This window comes from Dermacentor variabilis, chromosome 2, assembly GCF_050947875.1.
Source record: "Dermacentor variabilis isolate Ectoservices chromosome 2, ASM5094787v1, whole genome shotgun sequence".
NCBI lineage: Eukaryota > Metazoa > Arthropoda > Arachnida > Ixodida > Ixodidae > Dermacentor > Dermacentor variabilis.
Genome location: NC_134569.1, coordinates 81,180,197 through 81,205,448, shown reverse-complemented (window position 1 = coordinate 81,205,448; position 25,252 = coordinate 81,180,197). Strand labels below are relative to the sequence as shown.

The following is a 25,252-nucleotide window of genomic DNA, read 5'->3' as shown; positions in this document are numbered from 1 at the left end:
AAGCCTATCTTTCTTTGGTTCCTTTCTGCTCTTTCACCTATCTGTCCCCGTCATCTCCTCTGCAGCCAATCCTTGTCGCAAACCTGCTTTTCCTCTTGAGAGCTTCGTCTGCTCGTGAACCGCTGCTCATTCTCTTCAACCGGAGTAAGCATGAGAACACGCATGGAACGGACGCTTGTGGGTGTCCCGTTATCTATGCGTTGTGCGCTTCGCGCTGTTGAGAAGAGCGTACAGTAAACCGCAGCAACTTACCCGCCCACAAGTCTTTTTTAACATCTGCTCGTCAGCTCCACGGTAGCATCTAGACCCCCCTCCCTGACGCGTTTTTTACAGCTTACGGTAGCGTTTGGGCATATTTCTACCGAACACTTTCCCATGCGTAACTGTTTGCCGTCTCCCTTGACTATAAGAATTAGCGACCGTCCGTAAACAGTCCACATCGAACTTTCGTCTTGTTTTTTTTTTTTTCTAGAAACTGGAGGTGTACTACATTACTTTAAGCATGAAATGCTTATGTGCGCGCTCGATAGGCACGACATTGACTATTGGCAGAATGATATTCGGAATCATTTTTAGAAAAGCGTTACATCCTGGACACACACACGCACAAGAAAGAAAAATCGGCAGTACCTGTCTCACAATGAATGTCGAGGTTAATGCGATTAGCGCTGAAGGAAGGTAGTGACACAAGGTGTTGCCACCGCTGGAACGCGTCATTGATGAAGAGTGTGTGCAGCCGGGCTCCGTAGCGCATCCCTTCGGACACGCTGCGTCTTCTAGCGGCACCGCCGTAAAATGCGGCGAGTGGCGCGTTTCTAAATGTACAAGATTATCTAAACACACACGACGCGGATTTGCTTCTGCCCAGCAGCAGAGAAAGTTCAAAGAACTTTTTTCTTTTGTCATTGAAAAGCACCACATACCGAGTGTAACATACTCCAGGACCCATTGGACCATGGACGAATCAGTGACCCAAGCTGACTGCGAAACGGTTACAGACAATGATCCCAGAAAATGCGTCAAGTATCCGAATAATGCTAACCGCATTACAATAAAAAAAGAGATGAGAAAGTGAAAGAGAAAGAGAGAGAAATCGAGAGAAATAAGAAATCTGCACCACTGAAAAGGATTTGAACCCACTAGTGCTCGAAACCCACACGTGCTCTTAGCCGAAGGAGCGTTATTGTCCTGTTTCTAATACTTAATGTCCATGACATCAAGTACTCGGGAGAAGTGAATGACGTTGCCGAAACGCATGATGCAAGCTACTGCTGCGTGCCAGCTACTGCTTCGATAGAAAATAATACGCGTAGACGCTGTACTGCTGGATGGCTGAAGTTAGCGGCTTCTAGAGCTTTCGCCTTACATTTGTAGCAAATATGTAAATCGTAGCAACTTTCCTATAGGTGTCCAGGATGCCGAGGAGTACGACGATGAGCAGCTAGACATAGCAGGTGAGGAGTGATGACAGGTCAATGACCCGACAGCTCAAACATCAGCATCCGGACGCTTCCTTATTCATTTCAGTCATGAGTTATGACCGACGACTCTTGATGCCTTAAAGGTTTTATATATATATTTTTTGCGAAATACCACTGTTTCGCATCATTCATTCTTTAAGCGACTTTTGATGTCGCTTATGTTAAACAGAAGGCTCAGATTATTTTTATATGACGATGAGATTTTCATCTTGTCGTCACTAATCGGAACGCAGGAAATATTGCACTTAAACATGATGTGTGTGACGGGACGGCGCTTATAGTTGTCAAATAAGCAGCAGTGAGAAAAATCGTGATCATAAAGACTCCTCAGTTACAGCTGAAATTATTATTGAGCCAGCAAGCCAAACAAATGTAGCGTAAACAAGACAAGAAAATATATAAGCCTACAATATTGTCGTTGAGGTTGGCGACTAAGTCGTCATGCACATCTAAGCATTTCACGCCTAATCTGATTTGTTTTCATTTTTACAGCCCTGTCCTTCCATTTTCAATGAACAAGGTTTTACTTTATATACCTACTATTCTTCCTTCTCTAAATCTCGAGTTGGGCTCATTTTTTGAAATACCGATTCCGAGATTGAGGTGCCAAATGTGGACGGATACGCAAAAAGTTGATAGCTCTGCATTTATTTTTTATATACATCTTTAGAGAATTCTAAACTGCAGCGCAAAGAAAAAAAGTGTCAGGGAAAGTGCCTTTCTAACCGTGGCGACAAATATTAGTGCGCAAGGCTATTTGTTGTGATGCGCTACGAGCATTCGTAAAGCGTTTCAGTCAACAATTTGTTCTTCTACTTTTTTTCTCCTCTTTGCAATATCATCAGTCCTGCGGAGTAGCGGAGCCCGCCATAGAGGTGACAAAAGATTGTCCTTGCAATACACTGGAATACTAAAACAGCTAAACTCCGCTGAGCTTTGCTTAGCTTACGCAAGAGCGGGAGCAAAAGGCTTCGCTTAACATGCATACCATATTTACACAATACGCAGTTTGAAGCACTGCGGACAATGTCATTACATGTAGGTTCCTGTAGCGCCCTCAGTATTATGTTCATTAAAAAAAAAGAAAATAAATTCATAGCTACTGACAAACCCTCCAGTAAAGCTAATACGAAATTAGTTACGTAGCAAGTAAACATTGGTTTGTGTGGAAACTGCGGTAGCTTAACGGTAGGCGTACGTTCACACTACCTCTCTTTTTCTTCAAGCAATGGCGACAAGCACTCCCTGGCCTCTAACGACCACAGGTGAAAGCTTTGAATTTAATACACAGGTGGAGACGGTGGTGGTGGTTATTTTTTTTTTTTTTTGCCCGTGCTTGTCAAACACTTGTATTCACGTCTGCAACTTCTTTAAAAGCTAAGCAAGAAAAAAAATTAAGATAACGAATTTAGTTCTCGTCCTTTGTTTTTTCTTGCTTCTCCCTTCACCCGTGGCAACGACCTCTAGTGCCGACAGCTGTCCCATTCAGGGCTACGCAGAAAGGTGAATGATCACAAGCACATATATACTAAACAACCGTGTAACTGCCCGTATACACACGTCGCGGCCTTGCCTGCTGTTTGCACTGCTGGCCTTGCCTAACACCCGTTATCGTGGGACCTCGTTACGTGGGTCGCGGCCAGTATGCCGGCGTCTCCCTCGCCACGCATTCTAAAAAAAAAAAAAAGGGTGGCGACGTAGCATTCGTCGCGCCATCTTTTCTGGTCTGTCTTCTCCTGTCCTCAGGTGGCTGGTACCGCAGGTCCCCCCGGTTCCCGCGGCTAACACGCAAGCATTTGAGTGGATACACGATTCTGTAGAGCGCCGCGCGACGCGTGGCTTCGTTTAGGGAGGTGCTCTCGCATAGAAACCCAGGGCCGATCAGGCTGTTAAGTGTTTCAAGCGGTGTTTGCCTTCCAGTTTTCCTGGCGGCACCTGCTCTGTCCGAGTCACGCTAACACGCGTGAACCGACTTAGCGAAAGAAAGAGGGTGCTGCGAAGAGAAGTAAACGTTAATGCACAAACTATATATCTAACAACCACAGCCTAAGTAGAGAAATTTAGTGTGAACAAAACAGAAATGAAGTTCGATCGCGTGGGTGTGAAAAAAAAAACAAAGAAAGTGAGCGCACAGGATTGAAAAAAAGAAAAGAACGAACAAGTCCTAATGCTCAATGAGGAAGAGCTGTGACATTTTCTTTAAAAAATGGCAGCTGATTTTTGCAAACTAAGTAAGCGAAAGCTCCATTACTGGCCAGCGTACTCTAGGTCGACTAAATTTGTTAGGCCATAGTTTTTAAACACAATTCATAAAGCGTAAGCACTGCTATAGCTAGTTCGATCGTAGGCCTACTTGCGGTTAAACTTCGCTAATAATTTGCAGCAAATGCTCATGTTAAATATATTTTTTTGTAGTAACTGCGCTGCCTAAGCTCGAGTTAGTAGTTAGTGCTGTAATTTACTTTTCTTACAGCTCACATCATCTAATCAAATATTCAAAGAGACATTGGACTGGAGAGAAGGTGATAACATTTGCGAGTTAGCTGCAACATTAGCTGCATCGCAGAATGTCGGATGCTTGAACACGGAAAAGCAATGAATTAGTTAACTACATAGCAATTTAACGAAAACTAAGGAAAGAAGCACGACGCGTAACTCAGAACAAGGACCTCGAATATCGAAGATCTTCCATTCCGTTTTAAATGTTTTCTGGAAAGCCCTCCCAAGGGCACAAATGCTCGTAAGATTGCAGTCGACGTCACAACGCTTAGGCCTAAATTGCTGAGCGGTGTGCTTTGGCTGTAATGAATAGAACCGAGCACCTCCCCGAGTGTCTGTCTGGGCGTCGCGCGGCCATTGGCTGGCTGTGCTGACTGGGTTCTCGTTTTGTTCTCTTTTGTTTCCTCCCCCCCCCTTCCGTTTCTTCCTTTCTCTCTCTCTGTGTGTCCCTCGTCGAAACGGGGGCTGCGCGTACTCGTTGCCCGTCGCGTAGTACCGGCGCCGAGGCCGCTTGCATTTGCGGCGGGTCCTCCGCCTCCATCCGCGGTCGGCTTTTCCAATCGCGTTGTAGGTGGCTTGCCCGGTGTTCCCGTCGCCTTGGACTCCGTGGCGCAGAGTGCTCCGTCGGCCAACATCCCGGCAAAGTCGGCAGTCGAGGTGCGCACCTACTTCCCGGAGACTTGGCTGTGGGAACTCAAGGAACTCGAGTGAGTCCCCGCCTATTTACCCTCCCCACTGTTATTTCTTAATTTTTTTTCATTAAAATAGAAATAAAACAATTGGATGTGGTGACCGATACTGGTGATGGCTAGTCCTTTTCAGGTAGCAGCAATAATATTTAAAAAAAATCTACGTACATATGTGTGGCAATTTGGGCAACTCATACATCAAAGATAACGACGCTGCGGGCGAGTTTTCTTACTGCCGTGAATTCGCAGTAAATTGGCCTATGCACCAGGCTAAATTATTTGTACCCGCGACCTCGAGGTCAGCCGCACAACGCCCGGTTGCCACTGGGCTCATACGCGGCGGGTTCACTCAAATCTGGTCGTTTTGTGTAGGTGGCCGTAGACGACGGCAGGGAAATGCATATATCCTGTATCTATTCTGTTCTGTGGGCTTGTGATAATAAGAGTACATCTTGCATTGGCTGCGAAAATGTTGGTATGTATGGAATATCACAGGTATGTGCGCAGGTTGGCGCATATGACAACGCAAACACTCTTGACGCAAATACTAATTAACGAAAGAAAACAAAGATTTGCTTCGCTTTGTTTTATTTTGTTGTACTAATGAGTGTGCCTGTGCGAAAAAAAAAGTAATCTATCTTCTTCAAGCGCTGTGTCCACAAATGCACACGCCAATATAGTGCATCAAAAGCAATAGCTCTAATTAATATGATCACGTTTAAAATATGTCGCAAGCTCGACTATTATGTGCGAACTGTTCTAGTGAAACGAGTTTCAAAGTAGCGGCTGGGGGGCCTTCTCTCGATGACAGCATGTTGGAATGTCGTGGGTTTATATTTTTTCGTTGTTTGTCCCAATTTTTTGCATCAGACATATTTGTCAAGTGGCTAGATAGATGCTTTCCAATTACGCTATACACGAAATATGTAACGTTCTCATGTCTGACATGCCTGTAAAGACTTTTCTTGTGACGCCCAGATTCCGTAAACTTAATTAAACTCGCTGAACAACCTGAAAATTATTAATCCCTTCCCCATCTGTATGTTTCTCGTGATTCTGAAGATGCAGTGGACGTCAATTTCCTTGTGGACATAGTTAATTGCGCTTGAAGAGGCTGTACTAGGCATTGGCGTACTTATTTTGCGCACAGACCTACACTGTCGTCCTCTACCGCTGTGTTCAAGAAACTTGTTGCACTTTTGCAGCGAGCACGGCGAACTGAGCTTCAAGGAGAAGATTCCACACACCATCACCGAGTGGGTGGGAAGCACCGTGTGCATAAACTCTGAGGATGGCATCGGCGTTTCGGATCCGGCAAAGATCAAGGCGTTCCAGCCTTTCTTCGCTTCCTTCAACCTGCCATATTCAGTGGTGCGCGGGGAGCTTGTGCCCGTCAAGGTGTCCGTGTTCAACTACCTCGAAAAGTGCCTACCGGTGAGTGCAGCTGGCATGTATCGAAAGCCACCTCACTGTAGGGAGTATCGAGAACAACTATTTGTCTACGTACGCATTGGCAATCAAACATACACGCACCCCTTGCGTCTGCGCGTGACACTTATGCGTCCATTCTCATTCATTGTTCGCGAAGCACGTCGCTTGCCGAGAATGTGTCTGCACGTCATCGCGCAATTTGCATTCCCGCTATAGTAGGCTCCAGAAGAGGTGACCGAGTTATTTAATTGTTTCGATCCTATTAAACGGACCTTCCTGAGCCGGTATTAGGCGTGCAACAAAGTAATGCCGCATGTAATTAGCCATGTTATAACAGCTGTCGTCTTAATGCAAATGACCTCGCGTGCAGCATCCCTAAGCGGCGTTCTGGACAATCCCGGCAGTCCAGAATTCTACCTCACACCTATACTACGGCTGCGGAGAATATTGACCCTGGAGAGCGAGGTCGCGCCAGCAGCTGCCGTGGTTGGCTAACGCCTGCTCTACTTCTGTGCAGTGGATATAGCAGGATTGCGATTGTGTAGCGATGCCTTTTCCGGTGCTATTCCTTGTCGCACTTTTCGCCTTTCGTCAGTGGTCAAAGCGACACTCTGCCCGCATTATCGATAGGATCGGCCAGCCGTGAACTGTGGATGATGAGTGGCATAGAATAGAGCGCAAGGCATCGTTACAAAATCGCGTTCTTGTCATCTGCTTCTTCGTGTGCTATAGCACCGCACCTTCCCAGTTGTGGAAGCGGTCCTAAGTGAAGTTTTCTTCTTTATTTAACGACAAATTGAGCACGTCTGCTTCGTCTTCATTAGTCATCTTCTAGCACTCGGCTTGTTCTCACGCTTACTGAATGGCGCAGACGTCGTCTTCTTTTACTCAAGGATAGCGTGATAACTTTCACAAGGGAATACCATTCAAATTTCTTTTACTTCTTGAAATGACATTGCTCGCTCGCACGTGCACATGTTCACTCCAACACTGCACGAAACAGTGTAAGGCTTACTGCGCATTATGTATCGCCTGCTATAGCGTCAATCCCTTGCATTATGGGCAGAACTGCATTTGTTTTTTTTGTTCTTTTTTACATTCGTGACAGAATAGGCTCTTTCTTGAATAGGCAATGTGAATATGCTGTTCGTGAGTGCCTCTGTATCGCTCACATCTTTAAGGCCAACTTATAATATATATCTACAATTGTGTGCTTTTGCGGTGCTTGACTGATGCCTACGCGAAGAAATTAAAAATATCTCTGGGTGGTGTTCTCTAAGCACCCCTGGACATGAGCTTTAAAGAACATATCGTGCAGAACCTCAACACCGACACAGGCGCACAGCAAATAACGCTAGACATTTTCACGAGCATTTCGGCACCGATAAATGTTTCTTAGCAGGCACCAATGCAACAGCTTCTAAAGTTGCCGGAACTGGTATTTAAACTTGGTTTACATACGCTGTAATAGACTGAATTAACGCCGCAGTAAAAAGCTACGTTGTCAATGAATATAATGAAGCAACAGGCTTATCAATGTTAACAAGACACTGATGGCTACATTACTAGCCTCACGTGACGCTTGCTCCATCTCCTCGGTAGGTTGACCTGAAGTTGGCCGAGTCCGCGGACTACCATATCGAGGGCGAGTCGGAAACAACCCTCTGCGTGTGCGGCAGCAAGAGCCAGGTGCACAAGTTCCAGATCAGGCCGCAGACCATCGGAGAGGTGAACCTGACCGTGTCGGCGGCCGGATCGAACAGCGACACCGCCTGCGGAGAGCAGCCCACGGAGAAGGTGGTGGCCAGGGATGCCGTCACCAGGCCGCTCATCATTGAGGCGAGTGCCGGTCGCTTCTCAGCCTGCGGGTTGGCGAAGCTGGAAAGAGTCCATTGCGAGGACATGAAACGGATATAACGTAAACACCGATGACGAGTAACAGTCAACAAGAGTGAGATACCATAATAAACCCGAAGAATACGCGTGGAAGATGTGTTTCGCATCAAAAGTACCCCCTTGTCGCCTCTGTATTTGTTTGTTGTTTTTCTCTTTGCCCACTACCTCGAGCAATTCAAAAGGAATTGGTGTGTCGGTGAAATTACGATATCGCCGTTTCTTACGGCTACCTTGGCCTCAGGTATTGTTCCCTGTGGCTATGTGCTTGGTTGTGATTGTGTTATATAACGATAACTGCGACTGTTATAATGAAATATATTTATACATGAAAAAATGGCCCGCTGATTTTACTCAGGTATACAAATACCATGCGTATAAAATATTTTCATAAAAATATCCATCGAAAGAGAGAGTAGGGGCTTTCAGTTTCAGTTTCAGTTTGTTATTTGTTGATACAACTAGGTACAAGAAATTATGTACAGACAAAGGTCCCACAGGGAGACACTGTACTGGGCCCCTAGATTAATTGGCATATAAGAAAACGGGTTACAAAGCAGGGAAACAAGAAAGTGAATAAGCAAAAAAGAATAAGCGAGAAACTGAATGAGGACACATAAAAAAGCAGTTCAATAGGAGACACACAATCATAGCTAATTACACAGCTACAGATTAGCAAAATAACATTATACAAAGTTAATCAGACAGCCAATAATTCTTATGTTGGTACATATATGAGTACAAGTTAGATGACAATTTAATGGCATATGGTAACCTGTACCAAAGTTTAAGTGCGCAAAAAGAGGAAGCCATCTTTCCGTAATTAGTATTAGATAAAGGTAACAGGAAACTTCCTTGTGCTGCAAACGTTGTGTTATTAGGATTAAGAAGTAGATCAGTACTAATGAAGCTGTAGGAAACTTGTTTAGTTAGTAATTTGAAATATAATATCGCTAATGATAGTTTAACAAGTCTGAGATTTACTTCCCTGCTCTCTCTCCCTGTCATCTTTATTTCCCCCTTTCCCATTCCCGCGGTGTAGGGTAGCCAACCGGACGTTATTTTGGTTAACCTCCCTGCCTTCTGCTTCTCTCTTTCCTCCCTCCCTCCTCCCCCCTGTTAGTTTTGAGGAGGCTGTAAATCACTTCGAGTTATAATGCGAATAGCCTGATATTGAAGGTGCTGAATGGAGGAAAGATGTCAATGATAAGTATGACCCCATGAAGCGATACCATAAATGATATGACTTTGAATGAAAGCAAAGTATAATGATAATAGTGCATCTTTGGAAAAACAATGCACAGGATTTCAGTAGTGCTCTGATGCCAAATGTTCTTGGTTTCATGTGCGCAATGTGGTTAGCAAACTTAAGATGGAGATCTAATTTAATGCCAAAGAAGGAGGCACAAGTGGAGACAGGAATATCATTCCCACTGAGGTTTATGGTCGGAGAGCAAGATAAAATGTCTCTGCGATGACTTAAATCTCATGAATTGCGTTTTCGTAGTGTTTATAATTAGGAAATTGGCGTTACACCAACCTGTAATTTTAGACAGGTAACTGTTTAGTTTCAAAGTCAATGAAATGATTTATCTAAGATGGCGACAGTCGTATCGCCTGCGTGCTTATAGGTAGTGTTTAATTAGGGCATTCGCGTAAATCATTCTTATAAGTGCAAAATAATAATGGACCTAAAATGGAGCGCATTGTTAATAATTTTGCTTCCAGAGAGAACCCCGCCTGCGTGAACTGTTAATTCACGATTAAATAGATAGCTTTTTAAACATATTAGGTGCTTGTCCAGAAATTTAAATAAACTGCAGTTTAGTAAACGAAACATTATCGTTCATTGTATCAAAAGCTTTAGTAAAGTCTATAATGACCGAGCCAACAATGTACCCGAGATCTAGTGAAGGTTTAGTGTAATCAGTTAACCTTAGCAAAGCCAAGTTAATCGTGCTTCCTGATTGAAAACCGAACTGACAAGATTTCAGTAAGCTAAATTTGTTAAGGTAGCTTTTAATACGGTTAAGTAATAACTTTTCAACAACTTTGCCAATTGAAGGTAAAATACATATAGGAGGATAGTTTCACGCGAGAATAACGTTAGCTAAAGAAAGTTAAATAAATAAAGGGTATAATATGTGAGGTGCGTATCGGCCATTACTACGACCAAAATGCTGCTTAATTGCTTTTTTTCGCTGTTTCTTTCTTTCTTTCTTTTTCTTTCTTTCTTGACTTGAGGTACCAAGCTGAGCGCGGCGCCACTGCTATATATTTACAGAGTTAGTGTTTAATAACCGACAACGGTCTTTACTGTCGTTGTATCTGTTCACTCAAGTTTGTTGAATCGGTCCGTCCTGTTTGTCTTGCACATACATGCTTAATTTATTTATATTCGTGCTAGAGTTCTGCTAGATGAGCTCAAGCTCTTAATAATGCTGGGACTTGTCCTGAAGTTGACTTGAGCTTCGCTAAAATTTTGAAGTTATTAGTCTGAACATCGTCCTCGCTGAATTGCCATGACATATATTGTAGATGAGTTACTAAAGCGCTGATGTGAGATGTAGAGAACTTAAATAACTGATTCTTATGGTGACCACTTATATGGTGATTCGTCAATGTAGCGTCTTTATTGCTACTCGCGACGGACACACCATCAGCTGTGCGACGGTAAACACATCTTCCATTGTGGAGGCGGAAGAGGCCGCCATCGCCATGGGCACCTCAATCCCGGGCATCAAGATTATTATATCCGATTCGAAAACAGCAATTCGTAACTACACCTCGGGTTTCATTTCCCCTCGAGTATTCAGAGCCATCAACGAAGAACTCAATCAATTGAAGTTGGTGTGCGTACCCGCTAATACTGGCAACCCTGATAATTTTGCCGCCCGAGCAGCAAGTAACCGGGATGTGGGCTTGCCCGACGGGGTTAACCGACACAAAGGCATCCACACCTTTAACGAAATGACCGTTTATTACCGCGAATCGAGGCGAATATATCCATCCCCGCACGAGACACTGACAAGAATACAGGCCACTAACCTCAGGAGAGTACAGACTAAGTCTGTACTTAGTCCAAAAAGACTAGCTGCAATGACCGGTGGTGAATATCCTCCATACTGCAAACACTGTAACTGCCCCCTGGCGGACCAAGATCACATCTTGTGGGGATGCCAAAAGAACCCTCCCCCGAGAGAACTCTTTAGGCGAGCTCCCCTCGCACGAAGAGTGGGAGATGAAGACGAAAGCTTCCAACCCGGAAGACTAGATACGGTTGGCGGAATGGGCTGATAGCGTCGCGGCGAAGCAGACGCCACGCTAGCCCACACCGCTGGGAAACAAAACTCCACTCAACCTTGACGACAAAAGCTTTTCTTTCTCTCTCTCTCTCTAGACACTTATATCTGGATATCTGGCATCGGGCGACTGTTGCTAAAGACTGGCTTACATAATGCGCTTGATTGGAATCGGAACCTAGGCAATATTGGCAAAGAATGTAAATTTCGCCTTTATAGCACTTAGTTACTTATACACATCTATTATTAGTGAGAGCTTGACACGGAAACGAGCACGAAAACTGTTTGTCCGTTGCCTCCAGGGTACGCCATTCTTGTGCTTCTTGTATATGTTACAGTCGACATTGAGAATAATTATAAAGCTTTCTTTCTCTTCTGTAGGCTGAAGGTTTCGAGAAGGAAGAGACTCAGAGTGTCTTCGTATGCCCTAAAGGTGAGGCTTCTTTTTCTTTCATTTTGCTTATATATTAAAAGGTTTCTGCAAGACCTTTATTGAAACGTGTTGATTCTGTATGATAATAAATAGTACCTCCTCACGAATCTCTTTCAAGAAAATGTATTTAATGCGTCTTGTATGAATGATGTCATCGGCAATCGATTGCTGCTGTTGCTACGCTTGTTGGCGAGAGAGGAGTTACCATTTATTATCATACACAATCAACACCAGGTCTGACCAGGATAGGCCGCTGAGCGTACAAGTGGAAGGCTTATCTTGAGATCGGTGGCCGAGCCGAGAAGTTTGCGTTGTTGCCTGCCTTGCCTCCGCTGCCGTAGGGTGTATGGTGCAGCTGCTGCACTTTTAGTCGTATACTGCATTGCAATGTTGTGCCTACTCACAACGACGGGCACCAAGCTGTGTTAATAACCGCGCTGAGCTGGTAAAGCGTTGGTATCGGCATGACTTCGAGACTAGGTGGTGTGGTGCAAACAGGAAATCGGAGTCCATGGTACTGTTTTTCGCCACCATGCAAGTGCTCGCATGCAGGCTCCCAATCAAAGAATGAAAATATTTTTCTGTGTTTTGAGGTACCGCTCAGTCATGAAGCATAAAGAAATCGAGCCAACAGCGTTCGTTCTTATAAGGGCTTAATAACAGACACGCAAAGTGACTGGTATTCAAGAAGTCAAGCGCGTTGTTTCAAACAAAACTACACTGACGGCCACTTGATAAAACGCTCAGTCGTGTGTTTTAATGGAGCGCTCCTGCTACAACCTTCCCGACGCGAGTACACTGACAATATTTGGACTAGATGTCCGGGCTAGAGATGTCCATTGACCGAGAATGTAATGTGTCATGTTTGAAAACTATTGGAGGAACCCTGTGCCTTCAATGCTGATTTTGTGAAGGCGCATGAAAGAACGAAGTAGAACGTTACGGTGCATTAGCTTTAATTCTACATTGCGATTCTTTCTTGTGCAGATGCTGGAGAAGAAGGCGCGAAGAACGAGTTTGACTTGGCTCTTCCTGAAGATTTAGTGGAGGGATCGGCCCGCGCCTACGTTTCTGTGACAGGTGAGGAAAGGAAGCTCTGATATGTTCTCAATGTATCGTGTGCTGCGACTGATCGTCTGCGGAAAAGCTAAAAAAGCTAATCTGAATGGGCTGTACGTCACGGTGCCGCGAGATTGTTTTACCTCACATAAATTACCGAAAACCATTGCTCGTATTGGTGGCATTGTGGGTAGAAGGAGCTATTCCCCGCTTAATCTCACAAGTGCTTCACCTATAAGGCATAATACTGCTTTTCTGTCTGGGTTCCATGTAAAAAAAATTCAGTCTTCCAATGAGCCCTTCTTTGTTTTATTTGCAATTTATTCTTCTTGGTATGCAGAGCTAATGGTCCATACCACTGCGCAAATGTCGTCCTAGCTCAAACAGGAACGCTATAACGTAAAGCTATTGCAAACTGTTTTTATTCCATTTATGCAATCAACCCTACCTAAGTGGTCAAATATGTTTTCGGCTAACCCCGCTTTGTCTGCCTGTAATAGAGCATTGCTCGGGTCTGGGTCGTCCGAAGCGTTTTTCGGCGGGCCAGTGCCGGCCTCGAGCTTGAAGCCACGGGCCCAGACTGGGCTCAGGCACGCTCATCAAAGGGTCTTAGTTGTGCCTTCGAGCACACGCGAAAATTATGCATTGCATGATCTAAGGCATTCAGTGCCAAGCTGAAGTCACACGCTCTTGTATACCTTAGCAAAGAAAATATAAAAACATATGAAGCTCCAATTTATTTATTCTCCACAAACTCAAGAGTGTTCCGGCTGCGCCCACTTCTCCTTTCTGTCACTCAACATCACAAAATGACGAAAACTCACCACGTCAAAGCGACGTGAACGCATTAAGATGCATTAATATGCAGAACAAAACTGAACTTCTTTAGGAATGGCCGAAGACTGCCCCGTTCCGAAAGGAATCATCTGCTTACTGATCGCTTTGACACTGGCTGCTTGGAGCTGCTGGGAAAAACGAATTTATTTGTGTACAATACAATTTTTGTACGTGGCAATATAACGTTGTCGAATCCTTCAGGCACGTATACGACATTACTCTGTCTACTCCTCTTCGCTGAGGATCATTTTAGAGGCATTGTTTTCGACCAGACACTGCAAGCCAAGCAAGCGGAAGCAGGCCAATCGCGGACGCGAGCACCACGCTCCTCATTCGGTTATCTGCTTTCACTGCGGTCGCTCGACCCCACCGAAATGCTCTCCATTTGTGCGAGCTCCTCGCCTCTTGTCAGCCAATTAGATAAAAAGCATCTGTGAAGGTAGGCAACGCTATTCGCTTTGAAATAAAACAAAGGTGACCTCCTACGAACGAGGAGAGTGTTTGATTGGGTGGTTCAAAAAGCGTTGCCGGTTACCGCCCAATGCTTGCGTCGGCGGTTACGTAAATTTGATGTCAGGAGAGTTTAATGAAGACAGATTTGAATAATTTTATGTTACATGACTTCACGCGCCAGTATTCTGCATCTATCACTTTCGGGCATATTGCTTTCCGTGTATTGGCTAAGCCAGTAGGCAGCATGTCCGTCACTCCGATGAAACGTAGCCTCCAGATGTAGCGTTACTCCAAAAGCGGAAGTCTTAATAAAATTGGTCAACTGAGACTACGGCCGCAGCTTATATATAGTGTCTTGGCTAACTGTATAGTCACTATTCTAGAGTATTTATGCGCACTATGGAAGCACGCGACTAAAGCTATGTTCATGACGACTATATGGAGCAAGTCATACTATTTTTGTGTTGTTTTTCATCGCCCAATTAGTAAAGAGTAGTTAATCGTTTTAGCAACACTTAAATATAGAGAAAACTACCAAATAAATTTGTAGAGCATCGTAGAAAAAGTTCGATTCAACAATTTCTAAATTTCCTTCTTACGTAATAATTGTTTCGATGTTCTTCACTAAGCCAACAAAATATGGGGAAACATACACATAATATCCGTTTGCACTCGGTGACTGCAGTGCTCTGAAACGCGCCGCGTATGACCGAAAATCCGTTTTAACGTATTACACAACGTCTAAGAAACTTACAGTGCAGCAAGTGACGCGATGGCTGTAAATTTTGCGCCAGCGACTAGCCTCGCTTGCTGCACTGTGCTGCACTGTTGATGCCCTGCGTAAGTCATCATCATCAACAGCCTAGTTACGCCCACTGCAGGGCAAAGGCCTCTCCCATACTTCTCCAACAACCCCGGTCATGTACTAATTGTGGCCATGCCATGCCTGCAAACTTCTTAATCTCATCCGCCCACCTAACATTCTGCCGCCCCCTGCTACGCTTCCCTTCCCTTGGGATCCAGTCCGTAACCCTTAATGACGATCGATTATCTTCCCTCCTCATTACATGTCCTGCCCATGTCCATTTCCTTTTCTTGATTTCAACTAAGATGTCATTAACTCGCGTTTGTTCCCTCACCCAATCTGCTCTTTTCTTATCCCTTAACGTTACACCTATCATTCTTCTTTCCATAGCTCGTTGCGTCGTCCTCAATTTGAGTAGAACCCTTTTCGTAAGCCTCCAGGTTTCTGCGCCGTAGGTGAGTACTGGTAAGACACAGCTATCATATACTTTTCTCTTGAGGGATAATGGCAACCTGCTGTTCATGATCTGAGAATGCCTGCCAAACGCACCCCAGCCCATTCTTATTCTTCTGATTATTTCCGTCTCATGAACCGCATCCGCCGTCACTACCTGCCCTAAGTAGATGTATTCCCTTACGACTTCCAGTGCCTCGCTGCCTATTGTAAATTGCTGTTCTCTTCCGAGACTGTTAAGCATTACTTTAGTTTTCTGCAGATTAATTTTTAGACCCACTCTTCTGCTTTGCCTCTCCAGGTCAGTGAGCATGCATTGCAATTGGTCCCCTGAGTTTCTAAGCAAAGCAATATCATCAGCGAATCGCAAGTTACTAAGGTATTCTCCATTAACTTTTATCCCCAATTCTTCCCAATCCAAGTCTCTGAATACCTCCTGTACACACGCTGTGAATAGCATTGGAGATATGGTATCTCCCTGCCTGACGCCTTTCTTTATTGGGATTTTGTTGCTTGCTTTATGGAGGACTACGGTGGCTGTGGAGCCGCTATAGATATCTTTCAGTATCTTTACATACGGCTCGTCTACACCCTCATTCCGCAATGCCTCCATCACTGCTGAGGTTTCGACCTAGTAGATGGGTAAGTAGATGGGTCTAAAGCAGTTGGCGAACGTTTACAAACACAAAACTTCAAATCTTCCTCTATCCTAAATGCTAGTTCTCCAAGAGACACACATTACTCCATGTGCTGAAAATCAACATATCCACACTCCTAATGCTCACTACTTCCTTCTCGAAACGGCAGGAGACATTATGGGTCCCGCCATTAAGAACCTGGACTCGCTGGTGCAAGTGCCCACAGGATGCGGAGAGCAGAACATGGTGAAGTTCACGCCCAACGTCTACGTGCTCGACTATCTGAAGGCTACCGGAAAGAACCAGAAAGAGATCGAGAGGAAAGCCGTGAACAACCTAAAGACAGGTGATAAGATCTTTTTAACGTATTGTACTTTTATTACTTAACTGATACGTTTTTAGCGTATGGAGCTACACTCGATCCTTCACGAGATTAAATATGCTATGAACTGTAAACTGAATGGTATTTCCGTATTAGAGATATATTTACTTTAGCAGCATGGCCGTGTCTGTGACGTCCGTAGCACTAGGGGTAAAAGGAAAACTGCTTTACTGCAAAGCTTGAGTGGTTCATGCTAATATTTTAATATTTTGCTCGAGGTACATTAAGATGAGATGGCATTCGTAATAGCGGAGTGTTGGTTAGTTTTATAGCAAAGACTGGCAAAATACTACCTTGAGTAATTCACAAGGAAGGCATGTTTGATTAGGATTTTTGCAAAAACCTTTGTTTAAACTGTCGCCTCAATTAGATTCAGAGCAGTGTTTGATTAGTCGAAGGTGATTTGTAGTCATGGTGACGTGGGTTCAGGCCTGGCAAGCTTGGTCGCTACATATTCTGCCTTGTGACTCGGCTGAAAGTTATGACTCGGCAGTTTATACAAATATATGTCATCGTTTAGGCTTAGATGGCAGTGTGGTGTATTATGGGAGGTTCTAGTCCACCTGCGGTATTTTCGCCGAATATGAATTTAGCTGACACCACCTACCGCACCCAGCGAATGAGAATTCTCTTTCTTCAGGTTATCAACGCCAGCAGAAATACAAGCATTATGACGGCTCGTACAGTGCCTTTGGAAACAGCGATTCATCGGGCAGCATGTTCCTTACGGCGTTCGTGGTGAAATCATTCAAGCAGGCCGAGAACTACATACCTATTGACGCCGGAAACCTCAACGAGAGCATTAAGTGGATTATCACTAAACAGAAGACCAACGGCTGCTTCCAGAACGTCGGCACTGTTCTCAGCTCTGGCCTCAAGGTAAGATCGATGCGACTCTCCACACATACTCAGATGTCTTGTGAAATTTGTTGTTCCCAAATAGAGAAGATCTGCTGTGCTTTTCGGAGCAGTGACGTCAACTTAGCGGCGTTTCTGTTCCTTCAATATATACAAGAGCGACGTATCGTCCCGTTAGCACCCCAGCTTTCCTTGCGTAGGCATATGACAGAACGGAACAGCTGCATCCGCATCGTCTGTTTCCGCACACGGCTACACTAAGTATCGTCTCGCCAGCACTCCAGATTTTCTTGCGTAGGCATTATGACAGAACGGAAAAGCTGCATCCGCATCGTCTGTTTCCGCACACGTCTACACTGAACGCAGTATGCTTATACATATTGATAAACTACGTCTCTTATATACGGCTGATGATCCGCCGCCTAGCTTACCAAGAGCAATACCATCGGCGTCTACTTTGGTTTTCTATTCTGTGCTTCTGTATTTGCCTTACTTCTTTCATTGCCATTCACCACTCGCAGAGAGGTTTGTTGACTTTAGACAGGCGGGCTTGGTTAGCATCTTCCGCAGCGAGAATAGCCCAGCACGTAGTGATGGTAGAAGGTAGGGGGAGGCGGGAGAGGAGCAGCAGCCTGCATGATAGATAGTCAAATGAGAACACGACAGCTTGTTATGAGAACAACATTACGAAGGCATTCGAGACAGTGAAATTTGATACTGCCGGCAACGCGAAATGAAAAAGGCTTAGCTAAGAAAGGCTTAGCTAAGGCAGGTGTGCCATCTTATGATTTACGTCGAACGAATTCGAATGGTAAAACACGAGATCATGGTGAAGTGCCGCATGAGGCTCGTCGTAGATGTCATGACCATCATAAATATCGCTGTATTTAGTGCCCCCTTCGAAACTGTCATCAAACACAGCACGATAAATGAAAATAGATAGACTAAAAAACGGTGTCGCAAAATGATATTCACATCGCCAAAGAAAGAAAAAGAAAGGACATTCCTTAACATCAAAGTTTACCCTTTCACATCTTTTTTTACTCTAGCCTGAAAGGCCTCGTAGTTCTTGAGTGATAGCTACTAACAGTGCAAGACTGCTAAAACACCAAACCGCAATTGACACCTCTACTTCTTAAGGGTGCTTCCTTTCTTTAATGAACTAACGGTTCAGCTATATCGCGCCAAACACCGAGTTACTCAAGCTTCAGTTTTCCTCAGGCGTACTCAAATGTGTAAACTATGAAGTCACCTGTAACAATCTTTTTTCGCCCGTCAGCGTATGGAACAGGAAACAAAAAAAAAAAACGAGGGGGGGGCGGTACTTGCGAATTCTATTAAACTTTGTGAGAACTGATTTCATGTGCGAAAGAGGTGCACCCGTAACGTTTTTCTATCGTTTTCCACACTTCTGGCGCAGGGCAAGGTGAACTCGACTGCTCCAGGTGCACTTACGGCGTACGTATTGACAGCTCTGCTAGAGGGCGGCCTTGCCGACGCACAGGTCGTGGAGTCTGCGCTTCGCTGCATCAGCGCTCAACGTGACCCGAGCGCCCATAACCTGGCGCTCTCTGCCTACGCCGCTGCTCTGGCGGGACACGAGTCTGCCAAGGAGTACCTTGAAAAGCTGGAATCCATTGCTGTTCATAAGGGTGAGTTCGCGTTCAAAGATTAACTTTGAGCTGAACAAACAATTGGGAAGGCAAGCGTTTTGCCAGCTTTTAACTTTCATTGTATTTCTGACTCAAAGCATGAGCAGTCAGTGAGCCTAGGGACTCAGGCGAGTATCGTCATTCTCTTCCCTTCATATTTCACTTTTTTTTCTACTGATCAAATAATCTGGTATCATAAAAGATAACGCGTGGAATTTCATGCATTTACACTTATCAAGGTTGCAAGTTGGATTTAAAACACCGCACACAGTTTACGTGTGTCACTAATAGCGTTGATGAAACAGGGTACATATCAATCAAATGCACGCCTCCTTTTACAGAATTGGCTTTATAAATTAATTACCTGAAATATATGTTCCATGTGTCTTCTACTGCGCGGATTCTAAAAGTAATCTGTGCCGTATTGGACCACTTAGGTCAGTGTTACGTGCAGCTCTCTAATTACGTAGCGGGTCTTTGTTGCTGTGACGTATCACACGTCACACGTGTGATTCACACGTCTTTCGTTACGCAGGTGGTCTCACATACTGGAGCAACGCCGGCAAGAAGGGCCCTTCAGTATCGGCCGATGTGGAGACGGCGGCGTACGCGGTGCTCGCGTACCTCAAGCTCAACCCTCAGGAGAACCTCAACAAGGCGCAGCCGATTGTTCGCTGGATGGCAACCAAGAGAAACAGCCGCGGAGGCTTCCCGTCTACACAGGTATCCGCCTTTCGCCTCTGGTATATGCACGCTCCTGGTCACTCTGCTATCGATTTGTTTCGTTTCATGTGAAACTACAGGAAGCGCGAAACGAAGAGGATTGAAAGCTGTAATTGGGGGTGTCTGCTCCGCTGACTCGCGCTGAATGTTCTCTTCAAGGCTGGAATAAAGGGGCGAGTGGAGCTCACGAAAAATATTGCAAGAACGTTTCGGCGCACATACGTCGGTGGTAAAACCAAGATTTGCAACCACCTCGATTTTAAGAACAAAGGAGACATACCGTAGTGGCTGGCATGCAAAATTTACATTCCACAGCGCTTCGAGCTCTGCCTTGGGTATATTGATGGAAATGCATGGTATTCTTGCTCCTGCGGACTTTCGCGTAAGGTCCAATGTACCTTCACGAGATGGGTTCTTCTTAGGACTGAGATACATAGAGTCGCGATATTGCCGAGTGTTGCTGTTCGTGTTCAATCAAAGAGAGTGCTACGGTTCTGGGAGCGACTATCGATGAACCTACAACATGCCATTGCAGCTCGGCGCCGAGCTCACCAACTGTGTGCAAGGGCTGGCTGTCTTCGAGACCACTCCAATATGAATTGGCTTTACGTAAAATTTGCAGTTATTGTTCGAAAGGGCTTGTCGCTGGGCATGTTGGTGATGTTTGGCATACATCTTTTGCGGCGGCGCGGAAAGAGACTGCATATGGAAGGCACAACACTATTGTGTGTTGTCGTGTTTTACGTGTTGTTTCTCCGTACTTTGTAATCTATAATTTTCAAATATAGTTGAGTAACTTTATCGTAATATTTATCATTTTTACGACAGCATCTATTTCTACAGCCGAATGGCATCAGAATTAAGAACGTCGTTTAACGCAAGAGCATGAGAGCTGATTACATGTCACTTCACGTTAGTTACTCTCTATCCCTTTGGGCTGCGCTCAACATGTATAGGTGATTTAAGTATCCATCTTCGTCTTATATCCTAGTCGTAGTGCGTTCGTATTTAACTTCACATGATATCGCGTGCTCGTTGCCGCACTTATTGTCTGTGGTGTATATCAGCGTCTTACAGTGGGAGCAAGTTTTCATCATGGACGTTTTGGGTATTTCAGGACACGGTCCTCGGTCTCCAGGCTCTCTCTGCGTTCGCCACTTTTGTCAGCAAGGACCCCGTGGACATCGCAGTTAAAGTCGATGGCAATGACGTTAGTGAGTCCTACAACCTGAAGGAGGACACCAAGCTCGTTGTACAGGAGAAGAAGGTCGTGAACTTGCCCAACAAGCTTACTTCCGAAGCGACAGGCCCCGGATGCGCTTTGGTGTCGGTAAGTCAGATCATCATTCTATGCCTGTCCGCCTAAGTGCTTTGTTACATTACGGAGCCTTTTGAGTTGCACAGTAAAATGCGCAGTAAAATCAAAACAATGTGGTACGTTTCGAGACCACGTTTTATTAACAATATTGCTTGACAGAATAGCTGGGCATGAACAGTTACAGTATAGTTAGAGTAAAGTTCACTTGCTTACGAAAAATTACGAGAACAAAATATTGCAAGTCTGCCGAAGAACTGGTCTAGTGCAGAGGCCCATAAAATGTGCACGAAAGGCTATAATAACAGGTTTGACAAGACGGACAATTTGTCCGTCTTTTGTTCTTTTATGTTTGTATGTCGGTGTCGAAAAAGCAGCGCGTCATTATCAGTACATATGAACTCATCCACATGCGTTCGTAATAGTTGTGGATAACTTTAGTGATCGACGTTATTCAGCAAGCATAGGTCGCTGACTGCTGGTACACCAACGAAAATGCATAACTCACTTTCTTTCAAAAGTACCCGAGTAGCGAAAAACGCAAACAGCTAGCGATGACAGTAGTAGTAGTCAAATCGTTATTGCGAAACAAAGAATATAAGTTTGTTTTGCAGTTGTAGATTAGATTAAGCTCTGTAAAACTGCCAGCTTTTAAGAGCTAACTTCAATGCTACATGGTCTAACGCACTTACATTTTCTTTTGGCTTTTGCCCCTTTCCAGACTACACTGAAGTACAACGTCCACACTCCACCCAAGAGCGAAGGCTTTGAACTTACTGCCACTCCGTCCCAGGAGGCATCAGACTGCAACGACCACAAACTCAAAATTTGCCTCAGGTATACGATTACTGCCACTACATGGACTTTCCAGTTAAAGGATAAAAATAAAAAAAGTTTTAGTTGTCAATAGCTACTCGTATTCACATTTATTCATTTTCTTCTCTTGTCCGCTCAATGAAAAAGCTTCCGCGAAAACATGGCAATTTTACTTCATGAACCTTTTATATTTCTTTTTTTTTTCAGGTACGATGGCGAGCAGCCCTCTAACATGGCAGTACTGGAGCTCAAGCTTGTGTCCGGCTACATCCCTGACGAGGACCACATTTACAGCGTAAGTATTTGCACTTGCTTAATGTACCTTGAACGTGCAGCAGTGATGGAGACAGCTTTGGCGAATTCGTGTTGGCCTCTGGGACGGGATACTGTGACGATTTTATTCCAATTACTTTCCCTTTCGCGCTTGTTCAGTGGGCCGAATGGCCTTCTGCATGCGTTATCACCCAAATCGCCCGGCCATGAACGGTATAATGGAATGAACAGTGCAACGGCAGAACGGAATAGAATCAAGCGAGAGAATTACCACTTTATACCGGACCAGATGTGCGGAGCAATGCCAGATAAGCGCGGTGAAAGATTTAAGACTACCGCAGGCCAGTTCTCCCGAAAACACAGGGAGTGCTTTTGTCGTCGCTGTTCTGTTCAGACCCCAATATCAGCGGCACCAATGACCTAGCGTTCGTCCTATGGTCGGGGAAATCAGCAGAAGGAGGCTTCGATGAATGAGAGACGCAGGATTGACAAAAAGTTTGGGCAAATTTGTGTACCGACAAAGAGCACACTGGCGCGGTAAGAGCGGTAAAGCAAGGACCTCTTAGTTATTCGTTTGTACTCTTTCATAATCAAATACATTTGTATACCAGACATGGTGTTAGCTTACGCTAGAACTGTCAGTAAGAACAGATGCTAGCCGATCGTCATATTCGACATATATACGAAGGCGGCCTAGCAATAGGCTAAAAGAATTTACGAAAAAACCAAGCCTCTGCCGATCCGGCGCCTGATGTTCCTGATTCTGCCACATGTACGCGCAGCCAATGCTTTTCTGCTTCTTCCGTTTACAGTGGCAACTGTTAAGGTTTTATTCCAGCACTTTCTATCTATTTGGGCAGCGTAAAATAAGCGTCAAGTCGAACAAAGTTTGCCTTGTTTATCACAAGAAGACGAAAGTAATTAAATACTAGGTTGCAAGTTGTACATATTGAAGAAAAGCATGCACACAGCATCCTGTAAATCATAAACATTTCATGCGTACATTACAACCGTCATTGTAAAAAACAAAATAAAAAAATTGGTACTTCATCGAGTTTCGCTCTTGAAAACCAATTGTGGTGCGTATAGCACGCCGTGATGATCGTTTCTGCAAAGTTGTGCACCAACGTGCCCCACGAGAACAGTTTACAAAACAAAGGCACGCACGCTCTTCTCCTAGAAGGATACACACAGGCTAGGATTGAGATGACACCACAGGTGGGGGCGGGTGGTTCCCCGTCAGACGCACTTCTCCTGCAGTGAACAAATAGCTAGCAGCAGCAATAACAATGTATGCTCCCCCCCCCCCCCGCTCTCTGAACTAAACTACAGTTGCTGGTAACTTCGCCACTCGCGCACGTCATAGGAGCTTGGCTGGTGGCCGTCGTGCAATTTCGCTTCAAGAGCGACAAAACAAATACACGTGACGTCGCTTCGTTGTAGCATGCTTTAAGATAAAGCATATTTGTAAAGCGAACAGTGATCTAAAAAAGATACAACACTAACTTAATTTATTGGCCGTTTAGGAATATCGGGTTGAAATAATTATTGACGGCGTGCACAATATTCCAAGAAAGAAATTGAAAGCGCCATATGGACGTCATTGCGCATTTATAATGTATCCCAAAGGTACAGTGAGAGAGCATGGTGTTCGCTTAACTTTTTATTACAGGTGTTCGAATAGAGACTTTTTTTATCGAATCGAATACTAATATTTTAGAGAAACGATCTGCGAATATTGAGTCGAATACCGGTATTTGTAATTTCTAAACAACCTTAAATACGAACGTTCCGTGTAGTGTCTTGGGCGACAAAGGACTTATTTACGCGAAGCTTTTTCAGCGAACCCTTCCAGACTTTCCTGAGCGTGGCTGCTCTCTTGCCGAATAGGTACGTGCCTCACGTGGTGTAGCACGTACGCACAAGACCTCGTTCGCGCTAGAGCATGGCTGCGCGTGCCAGCTTCCTTTAGGCCATGAAGTGGATGCAGGAATAAAACGGGAAAGGTAGTGGTCGACCTTATCCCAGTCTTTCGCGTCGTAATTCTTTTATACATTTGTCCTCACCATTCTTCCATCGAAAAAGGTCACCTTGGTCCTAGTGACATCAAGACGTCGACAGCTCAGAGTATGCATTTGCATAAACTGCTGTTTGCGTCTCGGCCTATCTTGTGAACGGTGTAGCACATGAATATAAACGTTGCACGAGGTTTCAGTTGAGGCCTGTATGGTGCATAAACGTAAACCACGCGTATTATTTACACTTTGCATCGATTACAATAGAGGCAAACTGTAAGGATCACATTTAGCTTTGTAGCATTTAAGTAACCGCTCTACAGGTGCTTCGCCTCACAAATATTCTAACATTTGCGATTGATCTGCGTAACTTTACGTTATTTGGTACATCTAATGCACTCATCTGCTGTATTACAGCTCAACTGATAAACTTGTAAATGAGAAACAAAGGAAAGGTGGCGGTATCTGGTGCACCATGATAATGACACTAATAACAAAAGCGACACGCCATCATACGCATGTAAAATAATTCGTTCGTTAAATATGTTCGTTAATGAAGCTATGTGCAATACTACCGCACGCACCGCACTATAGAACGCAGACGTGACCAGGCCTACCAAGTTATTTGTGTTAATAAATTCTGGGGTTTTACGTGCCAAAACGACGACCTTATTATGAGGCACGCTGTAGCAGGCCACTCGGGAAATTTCGAGCAGCTGGAGATCTTTAACGTGCACCCGGTGCACGGCACATTTCGCTTATCGGCATGCGGCCACCGCGGCCAAGGTTTCATCCCGCGACCTCGTGTTTAGAAACCCAACGCTACAGCCGCCAAAACAATTTGGCGCCAACCAAATGATCAATTTGTTTGCCCAAATCGGCAAAGGAAATGTGTAGCTGCTTAAGGCCAGACATGCTTATTTACCGACTGACCAGAATTGCCTATAAGTCGTCTTTTCCGTGCGTCTGCTGAGAAACTGGCTTGTCTCCGAAATAACCGTGGATTTCCGGCAGCAGCCTTTCTCCTTGTAGACTACAAATGCTTTTGTTTTCTCTTGAGTATTCGAACGGAACGGACATTGGACACTTTCGAGATGTGAATTATCGAATGGAATATGAATCAAATAGCGAAGAATGTTCCATTCGTATGTGAAAATTCAGACATTCGCACACTCCAAGTTCTTAGTATTGAAATAAGAGTTATAAGGATCATTTATGCTTCATGTGTCAATGTTACAGCTACAA

At 44.6% G+C, this 25,252-nt stretch overlaps 1 protein-coding gene across 12 annotated transcripts in view; it reads left to right on the top strand.

The window, feature by feature from the left end:
* Positions 1-25,252, top strand: part of LOC142572159 (pregnancy zone protein-like) — a 154,359-nt gene that overhangs the window by 127,004 nt on the left and 2,103 nt on the right. For 2 of the 12 annotated variants that reach the window (XM_075681072.1, XM_075681071.1), the window contains 14 exons: positions 1,407-1,454; positions 2,327-2,356; positions 4,474-4,687; positions 5,875-6,103; positions 7,703-7,939; positions 11,677-11,728; positions 12,716-12,808; positions 16,143-16,319; positions 16,996-17,234; positions 18,634-18,865; positions 19,401-19,588; positions 20,706-20,918; positions 21,625-21,740; positions 21,927-22,014. In XM_075681072.1, the coding sequence (XP_075537187.1) occupies positions 1,407-1,454; positions 2,327-2,356; positions 4,474-4,687; positions 5,875-6,103; positions 7,703-7,939; positions 11,677-11,728; positions 12,716-12,808; positions 16,143-16,319; positions 16,996-17,234; positions 18,634-18,865; positions 19,401-19,588; positions 20,706-20,918; positions 21,625-21,740; positions 21,927-22,014 (2,156 nt within the window). The remainder of the gene's footprint in view (positions 1-1,406; positions 1,455-2,326; positions 2,357-4,473; positions 4,688-5,874; positions 6,104-7,702; positions 7,940-11,676; positions 11,729-12,715; positions 12,809-16,142; positions 16,320-16,995; positions 17,235-18,633; positions 18,866-19,400; positions 19,589-20,705; positions 20,919-21,624; positions 21,741-21,926; positions 22,015-25,252) is intronic. The other 10 variants (XM_075681074.1, XM_075681078.1, XM_075681079.1 and 7 more) reach the window with 6 other exon arrangements.